Source organism: Salarias fasciatus, chromosome 2, assembly GCF_902148845.1.
Source record: "Salarias fasciatus chromosome 2, fSalaFa1.1, whole genome shotgun sequence".
NCBI lineage: Eukaryota > Metazoa > Chordata > Actinopteri > Blenniiformes > Blenniidae > Salarias > Salarias fasciatus.
In genome coordinates, this window is record NC_043746.1 from 7,923,532 (window position 1) to 7,937,877 (window position 14,346).

General features: G+C 40.9%; 2 protein-coding genes across 3 annotated transcripts; one reads left to right on the forward strand and one right to left on the reverse strand.

Annotated features, from left to right (window-relative positions):
* Positions 1 to 983: 983 nt before the first annotated feature.
* Positions 984 to 11,345, reverse strand: itk (IL2 inducible T cell kinase). Its single transcript, XM_030116283.1, has 18 exons — positions 11,223 to 11,345; positions 9,178 to 9,378; positions 8,967 to 9,071; positions 8,777 to 8,858; positions 8,453 to 8,578; positions 8,184 to 8,221; positions 7,035 to 7,180; positions 6,866 to 6,931; positions 6,701 to 6,755; positions 6,209 to 6,288; positions 5,312 to 5,454; positions 5,110 to 5,184; positions 4,512 to 4,680; positions 4,206 to 4,422; positions 4,060 to 4,124; positions 3,832 to 3,950; positions 1,424 to 1,581; positions 984 to 1,324 (listed from the first exon to the last, which is right to left on the reverse strand). Exons 2-18 carry the CDS (start codon positions 9,313 to 9,315, stop codon positions 1,259 to 1,261), a joined length of 1,848 nt encoding a protein of 615 aa, XP_029972143.1. The 5' UTR covers positions 9,316 to 9,378; positions 11,223 to 11,345; the 3' UTR covers positions 984 to 1,258.
* A 119-nt stretch (positions 11,346 to 11,464) lies between these two features.
* On the forward strand, positions 11,465 to 13,931 carry med7 (mediator complex subunit 7). 2 transcript variants are annotated; one of them, XM_030116325.1, is made up of 2 exons: positions 11,465 to 11,606; positions 12,902 to 13,931. In XM_030116325.1, the coding sequence occupies exon 2, from the start codon at positions 12,905 to 12,907 to the stop codon at positions 13,667 to 13,669; it is 765 nt and encodes a 254-aa protein (XP_029972185.1). In that variant the 5' UTR covers positions 11,465 to 11,606; positions 12,902 to 12,904; the 3' UTR covers positions 13,670 to 13,931. The 2 variants fall into 2 exon arrangements, with proteins under 2 accessions (XP_029972185.1, XP_029972177.1); XM_030116317.1 differs by having other exon boundaries at positions 11,480 to 11,600; positions 12,896 to 13,931.
* Positions 13,932 to 14,346: the final 415 nt, after the last annotated feature.

The following is a 14,346-nucleotide window of genomic DNA, read 5'->3' on the forward strand; positions in this document are numbered from 1 at the left end:
CCCTCCAGTCTCTCCCTTGAAGCCAGTTGGATTACATCCATCATTTGTACTCATTCTTAAATTCTTTGAATTGAACCCAATTTTACTCATACCATCATATCTCCTAATGAAAAGCAGCATGTTTAGCATTCAGTGTGTGTGTAATGGGCTTTAATTTAATCCTTGTGGGATTATTAGTCTACTTTTTTTTCGCCATTGGCCGAAAGTGATTCAGACGATCGACCACTTGATGGATTTTGTAGGTGTGGTCTGGTGGTTGGTGGTTGTAACTTATGTCTTCACGAGTTATTTTTATTTGAAATAATCTCATTGTCGGTGATTCTCATTGGTTAGGAAGTTTTATTCAAATACTAAGAGGCCCTTCAATCATTTAGCAGGACCTGCAGTTCCAAGTTTCACCATTGGGTTTGGCCATTCTTCCCTCATCCATCCATCTTTTACTCTGTGTATCCTGTTCGGGGTCCTGGGGCGCTAGAGCCAGTCTCAGCTGACTGTACACGAGGGCAGGATACACCCTGGACAGGTCAGCAGTCCAACATAGAGCAAACACAGAGACAGGAAAACAAATTCCCACCCAGGAGCAATTCAGTGTCACCAACTCACCTCACATGCATGTTTTTGGACTGTGGCAGAAAACCGTGGTGCACACACGGGGAGAACATGCAAGCTCCACACGGAAGGACCCTGGTATATAAACATGTATGTACAAATATGCACACATTGGATCCAGTGGACATGAAATCAGCCACCCGGGCTCTCTCTGTATGACTTAGTGTGTGTCTTTGTTCTGTATTTTAGCTTTCAGTATGATTGCTTGTTTTGAAGCTCATATTTATGAACCATCTCCTCTTTTGCTTGCACATGCATTGCACTCAGGGTCACCTTACACACAGCCTGGCAGTTCTTTGTTCTAACTTTTTTCACTGCTATAATTTAAATACAATGCTGTGAAGATGAATGATAAGCCACAGTTCATGTTAGTTCAGGTAATCATTTAATCAGCAACTGATCCAGCACATATCCATGTCAATGTTCACTTATAAACCTTATAAAATTCTGTACAAAGCCTTGGCAGCAGTGTAAAAGGCGAGTGAGAGCCTATTGGGAAGAACTGTGTACAGCGCTATGGAACAGATAAAGTGCAGATCCATGTTTTGGAATCATCCCAACCTGACAAACACCATCGGAACAGTGCTTGAATTAATAAATAAATATAAATAAAAGTATATTCAAAACATTATTTTCCAAATTGGCTGCTTCACATGTCCGAGAGGGATCCTATCTCATGTAGCAGGATGCCGAAGGATGGCCGATCGTCTGGTTTCTGAGAACGAGAGCAGGAGAAAAACGCATCATTACAGAAGTGCTGGATATGTGAGTCAGCTGTTATTCTACTTGAACGGCGGTGAATTCCTGTCCTCACCTCCTTCCAGCACCACTCCATGAGGATGTGCATAGAACGTGGAGCCAAGCGCGGCTTCTGCAGCCGCAGGCCTTTGTTCAGGGACTCCACCACCTCTGAGTTGGACTGGTGCTCGTAGGGCTGACGGCCCTCGGTGTACACCTCCCACATGAGCACACCTGGAATAAAGAGGCAGAGAGAAAGCCATTGAGTGTTATAGTGTGTAGCAATCTGACTGTGAAGCAAATGATTAACTCAAGCAACAGATTGTGAGGCTTGTTTTTAAGTGTTGTCGGTGGTTAATCCAGGTTAACAGAGACTAATAAAGACTTCTACTTTTCTTAACAGGTGATTGGATGGCCAATTCAACAAGCCCAAACATACAGAGAGCCGGGAAAGTGAGCCTGTAAGCCAGAAAGTTTCCTGCTAAGACAGATCACCACTTTGGGTCTCTCAGCAAGGCACTCAACCCCAACTGCTCATTTTACAGGAGGAAGGGCATCTGGTGCGAAACTTGTGCCAAATGAAACATTTGGATCATATATTCCGCTGTGGTGACTCCAGGAGGGAGCAACCGATAAAATTCTCCTTATTCTCTCGGCTTTAAAGGCATTATAGATTTGAAGGAATTGTACAACTGGGAGAGAAGAGAGAGAGGTCTGAGATCCCTGTGTCTACAAGTTGCAGAGGGATTCTTAGATAGTTTCTGTTTTCTTCATCAACTTTAGATTTCCTTAAAGTTGTTGTGAACAGCAGTTTTCATTTTGTTTCCTTGGAAGCAATGAGACTTTCCTTCATTCTACAAACAGTGTCTTGGTTTTGACATCTCACTTTCAGAAATGGAGTTTCCCTGGCTCTTTATCAGCTGAGTCCACTTTATGATGAAACCAGATGCCGTTCTGTCTTAATTTTGGAGGTTCCAGTGTTTTTTTTTTCCTTTTCTCCAGACTATCAAACTGGTCAATCTGGAGTCGATATTATTCCTTTTCTGGCCTCATTGAATGTTGGCTGCAGTCCCACAGACCAGTTTTCACTAATACCATTAACAGCTGTGGTCTCAGAAACATAGAGCTGTAGGTCAGCGTTTATTTTCCCATCCTCTTATAGTTGTCTTTCTTTTAATAATATTCAGTTCGGCTGTAAAATTGATGTGTCGTAGGAGGTAAATGATGAATGTTTTACAAGTGATGACAGCTGTGACACAAAAAAAAAAGAATTTACTTTGTGATCTCTAGTTCTGAGAAATGATCATCTATGCCAGTCTGAAAGATCTTCAGAATAAGATACCTTAAAGTTCATTTCATTTTAGTTATGCATAAAAGCTTATTTTTAATGTCAAAAACCGAAAGTACTGCGCCAAGTCTGTGATAGTAATTTCCTCTTGTCTCTTCCGACCTCATTACTCTGCACATGTTTAATATCTGCAGGTTGCAGCTCCGATCCATATCGTCTGTTCCTGTTGGGTTAAAAAGCTGCTGAGTTCACTACTGATTAGACGCCGATCGTGACTCTATAAACAGTAGATTGATTAAGTGGCATACTATAAAAACGTTTTCAAAAGGTCTGGCATATTTTACTTTCTGTTCGCCTTGAAATGTATGACGAAACCATACATCCTGAGGAGCTGTTATCTAAATCACGGTTGGGGTTTCCATTGAAATAAACCCACGAGCAGCTGGTACTCAGACAGCAGTGTTCATCCTGTGGTGGGTGGCTCAATCACCGACCACAGGCTTTCTAAAATAACCTTGAGCAAGACAGTGGACTCGAAGGCACTTTGCTTATCAGCATTGATGTGAGAGTGTTTGAGTGTAACTCACAATGTAAAGTGTTTTCATTATTATTCTTATGTTAATTCGCCTGGTAGCATCATCACAGTATCAGAATCACACACAGAAACTACAAACGAAACATCAAAATTCAAAACTTGCTTCATGTATTTATCTAAAGACTCCTTAATATTATATTTTAAATTTACACAACATTAAAAGTTATTTAGTTAAACCGTTTGCTTATTAGTTAAGAGTCGTTGTTTTTCTTTTTAATTAGTCAAACTGTAATTTAATTTCATTTTTGAATGGTTAGTTATTTGATTTCTTTAATGATTTCATCTCAAGTTTACTGGTTATCTCTTTAAAGAGAGTGTTTACAGTTACCTAACCCTGGTCTGGCACTGGGTTAAGTCATGACTTTTTTTGACGAGGGGGATTTTTTTTTTTTTTTTTTCAAATCCAGTTGTGACAGTTTTCTATTCATGGATACGGCAAAAACTATTTTTACTGCCATGAAATGTGTACATGATCACGTATCTGCTCCCACATTGTTTGGTTCATGTCGTCACTGCGTGCCACTCGGCTACGAGACTGTACATTCAGGAAGTCAGATATACAAACCTAACGACTGAAAGTTAGGAACAAGGGCAAACACACCGAACGACCAGACGTCCGACTTGCTGCTGAACTTGCTGTATCTGATGACCTCCGGGGCCGACCACTTGACGGGAAACTTGGAGCATTGGGAGCTTGTATACTGGTCATCGAAGACAAATCTAGAATGGACGCAAACCACACACTGTCAGGCATAAAAACACAACACCAGGTACACAACATGATCAAGCACACACGACCAAGGTTCCAGAAGGGCTTACAGAGACGTACCTGGTCATGCCAAAATCAGACACCTTCACCTCGTTGTTCTTTGAGACGAGACAGTTCCTGGCAGCCTGTTGGAGGAACAGAGGATCGACTCAGCCGACAGAACAGGGAGGCGGGAATGCGTGGCTAAAAGCTTCCAGTTGGTTTACCAGGTCTCTGTGAATGAAGTTGGAACTCTCCAGGTACATCATCCCCTCACTGACGTCCAGGCACATTCTCAACAGCTGATCCGGAGACAAACGCCCTCGACGGGCTCGCAGGTAGTCGGTCAGGCAGCCGTTGTCCATGAACTCAAAGACGAGACAGAGGGGGGAGCGCTGTGTGCACACGCCATACAGCTGCACCAGCTTACAGTGCGAGAGCCGCCTGTTTAGGACACACGCCGACACACAGAAGATGAGTGATTTTCTGTGTGTGTCACCTGGAAAAATACCATTCTTCACTGTAATACCCACATCATGACTTTTGCCTCCTCTTTAAAGTCATCCTCCGACATGCACTCTTCTCTCATCATCTTCACCGCCACCTTCCTCTCCCTCCAGGTGCCCTCCAGCACGAGGCCAAACTGGCCACTGCCCAACTCCTGACCCAGCACCAGCTCCGTAGGGTTCACCTGCCACTGATCTGCAGCAGCACAAGGGGAAGATCCAAATTATAGCAAACTGAACACACAAACATATGAGATGATACTCAATGAAAAAAAAAAAAGACATGTGGAAGTAAAGCTTGTATATTCCTCTTTTTTATATCAGATCTTCCTCTGAGGTCCACAATAAGTGCAGGTTAGAGCCTTATTATATTTGTGCACTGACCAAATCCAAAACAAACAGAAAACACCTTTAATTTAAAAGTGATGTACCCGGGCAGAGTTTTAGGTGATGGGAAATTCAGAGTTCATTTGTTTTCACCAACTCCTCAGTTTGCATCAGGAAAGGGATCCAAACAGTAAGATTCATTGTGGACTGAGTACATCCTGAATAACACCACGTTAAGTCAGCACAAGCACAATCTTTAGCTTCATTTAACTATTGAATGAACAATCAGCGATGTAACCTTGTAAGAGATCTGGTACTTCCTGGGTGCAGCATCCATATCTGGAGACGGGGTGTCTCAGCCGCGTTATGAGACCTGCCAGTGAAAAGCAGACACACAAGAAAGGACGGACTTATGAAAACACAACAGAGCTGCACATTCCTTCCACTATAGTCACAATGTTTATGAAAGCTGCAACCTCCGAAGGGAGCAGCACACTTACCGGCAGCGTTGTGTTGGTGGTAATGAATGAGCTGAGGAATGGTGCTGAACAGGTATTTCTCAGCCAAATAAAATGCCGCCTTGCCCGTTTCTGCCTGTCGGATTTGGTAATGTTTCACTCTTGGATTTTTCTCCCCATTTAACCTTGAGAAGATAAGAGTATGTTAAAACATCAAGTTGTGATGTGAGCTGTATAAACTTTCAGCCCAGTCAGATGGGGATTATTCCACGACCGGCCACGCTGGCATTAATCACAAGGTGTTTTCCAATCGCAAGGTATTATTAGAGTTAGACTTCACTGCCAGGATGCCACGTCAAAACATGTCTGTGATGATTCTGCCCGGTGCATCATGATCACAATGATCAATCTTCCTTCTGCGAAACGTAAAGGTTACGCCAGCATTTCTCCTGGCGTCCTCAGAACAGTTCCAGGCCAATACATCCGTATAAAGGATCTTTAAAGTATATCATTATAAATACCAATTTCAAATAATTTAATTTGCTTCAACAAGAAAATAAACCGGATGTAATGAAATGAATTGGTTGCTTCTGTCTATTTGATTATTGGTTTGCAATTCATTTTCTGATCCGTGTTTGTCTGAATTTAGCGTTTGCTCTGTTCTACGGTCGTTTCAACAAATCCGCAGGCAAACAGCCACAAAGACCAACAGCACTGGTTACACTCCGTCATTAAAAACTGACAACCGAGAGGGAAGACGCACACCTGCGCGCTCACCGAACTGTTCCACCTGTGCACGCTTGAGCTAAGATTATTTGCCTTCGTCGGAGGATGCATCACTGAGCTTGACATCTCGCTGTGTGTTATCACTTTCTATCTTAACTGATTTCATTTCAGGTAACCCTCAAGGAAACGGTGTGAAGACGGAGAAACCTTTACCCCGGTGCTCTGGTGAAAACCGACACAGTGAAGACTCCGACTTGGCTCGAGTCTCGCACCATGAAAGCGCCCTCTTTTCCCTGCGGGTGGAACGGGAAAACAACATCAGAGAAACAATTGAAAAAAAGGTTACGCTCATTAAATGTGTGCGGTAATTTGCAGTTTTTGCCTGTGCAGGCCTGGTAGCCGGCGCAAGCATGTGATAATGGATAAATGTTCTCCCGCCTGCCTGCAGACCTCAGCCGAACACCGTAGCAGGAAATTCTACAGTGTGGTTGTGAGAGCAAGTATGACTCTCATCACACAGGTGCAGATGTATGATTTTGCAAATGCAACAGTGTTGCAGTTGCAGCTGAAGTGCACTGAATCATACAGGCAGTTCACGTCATGTTGTTTCCTACAAGTTATTAAATGAAACAGTATTTTTCTGTCAAAAGACAGGCCTGGGGGGTGTACTAACGGAAAATGAATTAACACTAATCTTATGCTTACCTCTTTCTTGAGCAACATCTCAGCTTCCCCTCTGTTTATGTTTTTGCTGTACCATCTGTGAGAAGACAAACCAACAACCGAATCAGTTCCATGAACAACAAAATCAATTGAGTTTACCTGGAACAGGTTGAAAACACTGAGGGGGAAAATTAGAACAAAACTCACTCAAATCTCTCAAAATTGCTGCCAGATTTTTCAGCCACGAACGTACTGGGCACAAAACCAAAATTCCTAATCAGGAATCAGAAAATAAAAAATAATTAATCATAATTCTTATAACAAACGGAGCAAAATCTTTCAGGACTCAGTGGTCATGTTTCGGAGCTTTACTGACCCTTGATGGTCCTGCACGGTCCACACGTCGGACTGGCTGCTGTCAATCAGGAGGTACTCCATATCTTTCTTCAGCGGTATTTCGTCATCTCGTACTGGTTCGTAATCTTGCAGAGCGATGACCGTCATCTCTCCTGAATCGTGCACCTTTATCGTCCAAAAAATGAAGAAGGAAGTTTTTATCTCAAATCCTCCACAGCAAATGTTTAACGACATCCGCATTTGTTTATCTGTGTTTATGCAAAGTCAAGAAAGAGACAGAATGACGTCAACAGTAAACAGAAACTATTCAAATAAATGTGTCAGTTTTTGTAATCAGTGACTTTCACTTTACCAATTAATCATATGACACAAAACAGCATAACCAATCAACAGTAAACACACAGGATCAAAAGTGTGAGCCTTAACCTATTCTACAAGATTAAAACATCTCCTTGAAAAAGTCATATTTCAGTGTTTACTTCAGCCTCTTTAGCTGCTCTGTCAGTCATGTTCTTGTAATTCTCTTGTCTGGTAACAGCAATTCAAATTGTAATTGAGCATAATGATCTCTTTTATTGGGATATGTTTTTTTTTATAAATCTGCAATCCAACCTGGTTAATAGCAAATTGAAAAGACTTAATAAATATATTTAAAAAATAAACCAGGTCCTATCAATGAAAAGAAACAAGAAAGTTATATTGCATGCATCACATCCTGGTTAATAACCAGGATGTAGTGGTTATTATCTCATTTAACTCTCACTGACTTCCTGCAAACTCATCAGAAAAAAACCAAAGGACCAAAATCTGCACAAGATGATCTACAACCACATCACAGACTGGTTGCATATTTCGACATAGAAAGCCTGAGGCAGTTTGATCCCCGGATCAGTATTACAACTAAAGCACATATTTGGACAAACAGACAGCAGTAAATAAGAACCCGAAACCCCACATTTTCCCAGTAGCGCATGAACACCATGCCTGGCTGCTGTCTCCATCGCTGTGTTCCTGGATGTGTGAATATGACTAACAGTAAGCAAACTTCTCAAAACAGCAATGAAAAAATGAACGATGTGGGTATTTTTCAGCATTTACAGATATCACAGTATTTGGTTAAACCGCATAAACAAAATGTGAGCAGCAGATTATTGTTAAATCTTGGTACCTCTAAATCTGGGAGCTTGGGAAGAGGCTTCTTGGACGCTGTGGAGAGAAGAGAAATGGCATGATGCATTGTGGGTTTTCTGAACAACAGAAAATGTCAAGACCAAGATTTAAAATGAACATCTACACTCAAATGTCTTGAAATCACTTGAATATTCTCTCAGAGGCTTTTCTTTATGACAATGATAATTTTCTTCATTCACAGGAATAAAACCCGAAAAAATCATGGCAAAGGTTCAAAAAAACAAAGTATATCTGGAGAAAACATACCACAGCCGTCAGGGTCATAAACATGACAACCTGCTGCAAGCTTCTCCTCCTGCTGACAACACCTCCATTTTCCAGCCAGCCACAGCTTTGGGTGATATTTGTCCACCAAATTGTTGTGCTTCGTTTCTGAAACAGAAATCAACACATCTCATAAACACGATATCAAAGAGCCAAATGTTCACAGGGGGGGAAATGCAAACTTCAGACAAAAAGGCTCCAAAACCCAAACTTGAACTTAGTTTTCAACCTGCAACCCTGTAGTGTGTCAACTCAAAAGAATTCAATGCTGATATGTGTGTGTTGCTATGATCTGACATGACTTACCCTCTTTGAGAGCTTTCACCCATCTCTGACGACAATCATTGTCTGGGGCAAAAATGTAGAGGTAATGGCTGTCGTAAAAAACCTGCAGACATGCAAGTTTGGGAACATAGATAAGTATTTTTTTCTTATCTTATGAAACCTTACAGAATGTAACACATTATTAAAGGGGTGTAAACCCTGTGAATCCTACCTGAAAAGGGTACTTGTAGTTGCATGGAATGGGGACATCGCACAGCACAGTCTCCACACACCTGATCCTGAACAGCGGGATGCAGCCTTTCAGCATGGGCTTTTTCTGGAAAAAAGATCATTCATACCTGAGTAAACACTGTGAGCTGGCAAACACACCAAACCTCTTCATCAGCTGTGCAATTTCAAAGTAACCAGAAGAATGGACTCACCCCGGGACGACACTCGGAGTACTTCAGCTCTTGAGTATCCAGAACAAAAACTCTCTCTTTGTAGTTACAAGGTGACACTATTTTCTTCTGTTGAGATTTTTTGATCATGGTTTCCTTCAAAATCACCCTGGGGAACATGGTGAGGATGCAGAAGTGATCGGTCTGAGGCGCTGGATGCTCTCTGCTGCATGGAGCTCCACACTGTGCATGTGAAGACGAAAAAAACACACACAACGCTGTGACATGTTAAGTTCATCGGTCTTGGAGTTTCCGGTATGAAGTTGTTGCACACAGTAAACCACATCCTCAGAGCAACACACACACACACACACACACACACACACACACACACACACACACACACACACACACACACACACACTCTCTCTCTCTCTCTCTCTCTCACTCTCCTACTCGGTATGTTGCAATAAGCCAGTTTCAAGTCAAGACCTTTATTTTTCACAAACATTATTATAGATTATATGAATTGTTCCAGAAACAGAAACAATGTCAGTAACTAAACATTCAAGAAACTCTCTCTCTTTTCCATGCTCTCACTTGACACACACAAACACGAATATATCCATGCAAAATAATTTAATTAAATAAATCAAAGTGTCAAATAGTTTAGAGTATGCAGAGACTGGAAGAAAATGCCTGTTTTTTTTTGTTTTAAAGAAAATGTTGTACATTAAATAAATGCATGGACACAAATTATTCAGTCTTTGTACTAACACACAATATTGATATTTATATCAACATTTCCTAGAGAGTTGATATAGAACATGTGAAAGAATACAAAAACCTATTCATGCTAGTCACTTTTTTGCTTAAATCTTTCAAATAAAATTTGCACAGCAAAGTAAACTTTTTGTTTATTTGCTGCTTTAACCATCATTTTGGTTATTTGTACTTTTCACATTTTTTCCATATTGCATAATGTGCACTTATTTATTTTTATTTATTCTGCTACAATCAACTTTTGTGCAGTTTTGCTAAAGATTTTCAATGTTCTTGTCTTTCCACATTAATCTGTCGCCCACACACCACAAACAAATTTCCACTATGTTAACAGTAGAAATATCTCCAATCCATTATTTAGCTGGATTAGTTCACACATATAATTCAGAAATAATGATTATAGTTAAGAGTTAGAATATAAAATAAGGCAAAAAAGAAAACAACCCATCCTTACTGCTGAACTGGATGCTATAGCACCACCATCAGGACAGGAAAACACAAAAGTTATCAAGGACTACAAATTCTTCTGAATTTTCATTCAGATTAAACCGAATCAAAGTTATGAGTACAAGAGAAGAAAAGTATCATGTTTTATTTGTAACTATTGCTTTTAAAGCATTTTAAAAAGGTTTACATCCAAAAACTTTTTGTGGAATGGGGACTGATCAGATCGTTTTAGAAATGTTTTCAGGCGTCTGTCTGTCAGCTGATTGTGAGTTTATCTCTGTGTTTATTTAAAGACGTTGATCTTTCCAAGGTATGAACAATAAAATCGTCATATTGTTCAACTTTTAGGTTCCAGATATTGTAAGATCAAATCCTGAACATTTGTCAAGATTTCATTTGGCTTTGAAAACTCTGAAGCTGCACCTGTATTTTGAATTTTACAGACACTGGCACATGTAGCACAAGCAACAAAGTCTCCACAATCCAATCTCTGTGTTTGTTTACATCGCTTAACAGCCAAAACAAATGATAATTTATTCATTTTTAACTTGCTTTTGTTTATTTTTCTTAATCACTGTTTATGTTTTTTTTTTTTAATGTGTCTTAGAGTCATAATGATAAAAGGTATTAAAGATGTTTTACAGGGATGATTGCAAAATTTCACTCAAGCACTGGAAATATTATTTTAAATATATATTTGTAAGATCAAACTTAGACAGTAGGTCATACTGTACAATGTAAATGTTTAAAAACAACTAGTTACATATTCAAGCAACAGCAGTTTACAATCAGAAAATATTTTGTATATTATAAATATTGTGATGTATTTGATATCAACGTACATAAAGCTGTTTTACCTTGAGTTTATCTCACCCTCCTCTGCGTCGAGCATTAATAAGTAAATACATTTGGTCGGAAATCGTGTCGGGAGAACATAAAACTGACAGAACGCTTAAAACATACACCTTTCTTGGCCAGCCTGTGAATCAGGTGGGCCTGACGCTAAAGCTCTCAGCCAATCAGATTCCAGTTTGCTCCTCCGTTACTGTCCAATCATTGAGGTGAAAATGTCTCACGTGCTCGGTTCGGCCAATGGCAGTGAATCGCACGCTGACGCTCTCCCCAGCGTGAGCAAGTGGGGCTAAGCTACGCTATGAGCTAAAGGCTGCTGCTTTAATTACGGACACATTTCACGACTGAAAAAAAAGTTCAGCGGCTGCAGAGTCACCTGAAAGGTTAGTTGTGACTTTAAGACTGGAAGATTGTGTTTGAATATCGGTTTGCTCCACGTTGAAGACGTGGTTGTAACTCTTTAGCCGTACGGCTTTGCTAGTTAGCTTAGTGGGCTAGTGAAATTAGCGTCGTTCTCTCAAAGGCAGAAAGTGTATTTTTAAAGGTTGTCTTAAGTTTAGTCTGAAGTTAATTGAACAAGCCTGGAGATTTTCTCTTTATGGATAGAAAATCCAGATATTTAACAAAGCAGTATCTTCATGTATTCCGGACAGAAATTCAGATTAGCTCCTTCGTGGTTCGTCCATATCCACAAATTCTCTCTTTGATGCGATATGACACAAATAATGTGAGAGTCCCATTAATATTATATTCCTACACTCAAAATATTCATATTTCAGAACCGGAATGAAATCTCTTTTGTACAGAAAATCATACAAGTTATCGTTTCATGTCATCTTTGGCAAATACAAATGAATGTTTTGAACTGTGTTTTCTGTACAATTTCAGTATGAATAATACAGTAATAAACTCACAGCTGTATTAGATAAGAAATGCATAGATATTTGTATTTCATTCATACATATACATAAATTAAGACAATCTTCTCTTCTTCTAAAATCTTTGGCGTTCTGTGCTGCTTGAAATCAATTTGTCGAACCTTATCCACCATCCCATAATCTGCAAAGAAATCAATTAACTCACCATCCACCAATCCTCAATATTTGCTTTATCTTGTACAGGGTCACAGTGCCAACACCAAATAACTAAGGGTGCGTGCAGGTTCAACCCCAGACAGGTCGCCAGTCCATCACAGCACAGAAAGACAGACAACCACACACAGACACACATCTAGGGGAACTTTAGGGTAATCAGTTAACCTCACACGCATGTTTTTGGACTGTGGGATCACTCAATACACACACAGGGAGAACGTGCAGGCTCCACACAGAAATACACTAACCTCTATGCCACCATGTGGTCCATTATGGTCCCAGTTTTTTTTGGAAGATAATGAAAAGTGGACATTTCTGGTCAAAGGTCGTGTTTGGTAACCATGATGCAGTGTTCAGAGTGATGCTGCAGTGACTTTTTTTTAGGGAGGGTTACTTTGTTTTGGTTTAACAAAAAATACTGTCTTATGTTGGCTACCTGCCACAGTGATACTTTGTTTCTGCAGCCAGATGAGTCATTGCCTTTTATAGCATGTATATAACACTGAATTTAACTGTGATTTTACATGGATGTAAGGTTTTTTTCCTAATGCCATCTTATCCTGTTTCTCTATTTCATTAATCAGCCCGACATCATGGGTGAACCGCAGCAGGTCAGTGCCCTGCCTCCTCCGCCTATGCAGTACATCAAGGAGTACACAGATGAGAACATCCGCAAAGGCCTGGCCCCGAAGCCGCCGCCGCCCATCAGAGACAGCTACATGATGTTTGGCAACCAGTTCCAGTGCGACGAACTGATCATCCGGCCTCTGGAGAGCCAGGGCATCGAGAGGCTCCATCCCATGCAGTTTGACCACAAGCGAGAGCTGAAGAAGCTCAACATGTCCATTCTCGTGAACTTTCTGGACCTGCTGGACATTCTCATCAAAAGCCCCAGCAGCATAAAGCGAGTAGAGAAACTGGAAGACATAAAGCTTCTGTTTGTTCATATGCACCATCTGATAAACGAGTACAGGCCACACCAAGCCAGGGAGACGCTGCGGGTGATGATGGAGGTGCAGAAAAGACAAAGACTGGAGACAGCGGAGAGGTTCCAGAAACACCTCGAGAGGGTGGTGGAGATGATCCAGGGCTGCCTCGCCTCGCTACCTGACGATTTACCTCAGATGGAGGGGCCAGATGGCAGTTGTGAAGGGGTAAAGAGTGCATCCACATCGACTGGCGTTGGTTGTTCCTCTGGACTGACTCCCAGGCTGAAAACAGAACCCATGGATGTCGAGGAAACGGGCGCCAGCTGTATGGCAGCTGGTCACCAGGACAAGAGCAGCCCGACCTCCAGGAGGGACAAGATGTTGGACAAAGATGCAGCCATGTGCAGCATTATCGATGAAATAGCTTAAATTTTCAGTGTTTCTGGTCATGGACCCAACAGTGTGTTATACTGTCATTACTGTGTGCGAGTGTGAACATGTCTGCTATGTTTTCGTCTGGTCTGTGATCAAGCAGGGAATGGTGCTTTATTTAAAATAGATCACATTTTGTTCCCTGTCCATATAAAACAGCTCATTCAATTTTACGTAGATAATTTAGGAAAGCTGTATTTTTTTTTCTTTTTTAATTTTGTGTGTATTTGAAACCATTAAATAAATTTGTACAATGCGACTGTCTGCTTTCACATCGCCACAGAGCTGTTCATTCAGAGCTATTAAAAAAAGGACTCTCTTTTAAAACTAATAACGCCACACCACTGTGACTAAGCAGGTTTTATAACTTGGTGGGAGGGGTCACTTAAAGGTCTGGAAGGATGTATAGGTCCTGGTTACGTCGCTACTCCACATTCCTTCACCGTTTTCAGCTCAGAAGTGTTCTGTTGGCTTACTTAGAGGGTTCTCCGACTAGAAAGAAAAGTAGCTCCTTTTTCTTCTACCAAGCTGAATAATTTACACTTTAACTTAAACTAGTTAAACCTGAAGCTACAGCACAGGGCCCACATGAGGAGGTGACGTTGAATATTAGAAGAATCAGTTTTGTAACTACATGTTATGTTCGAGGCTGGCGTGGCGGGTCGTGATTTGCA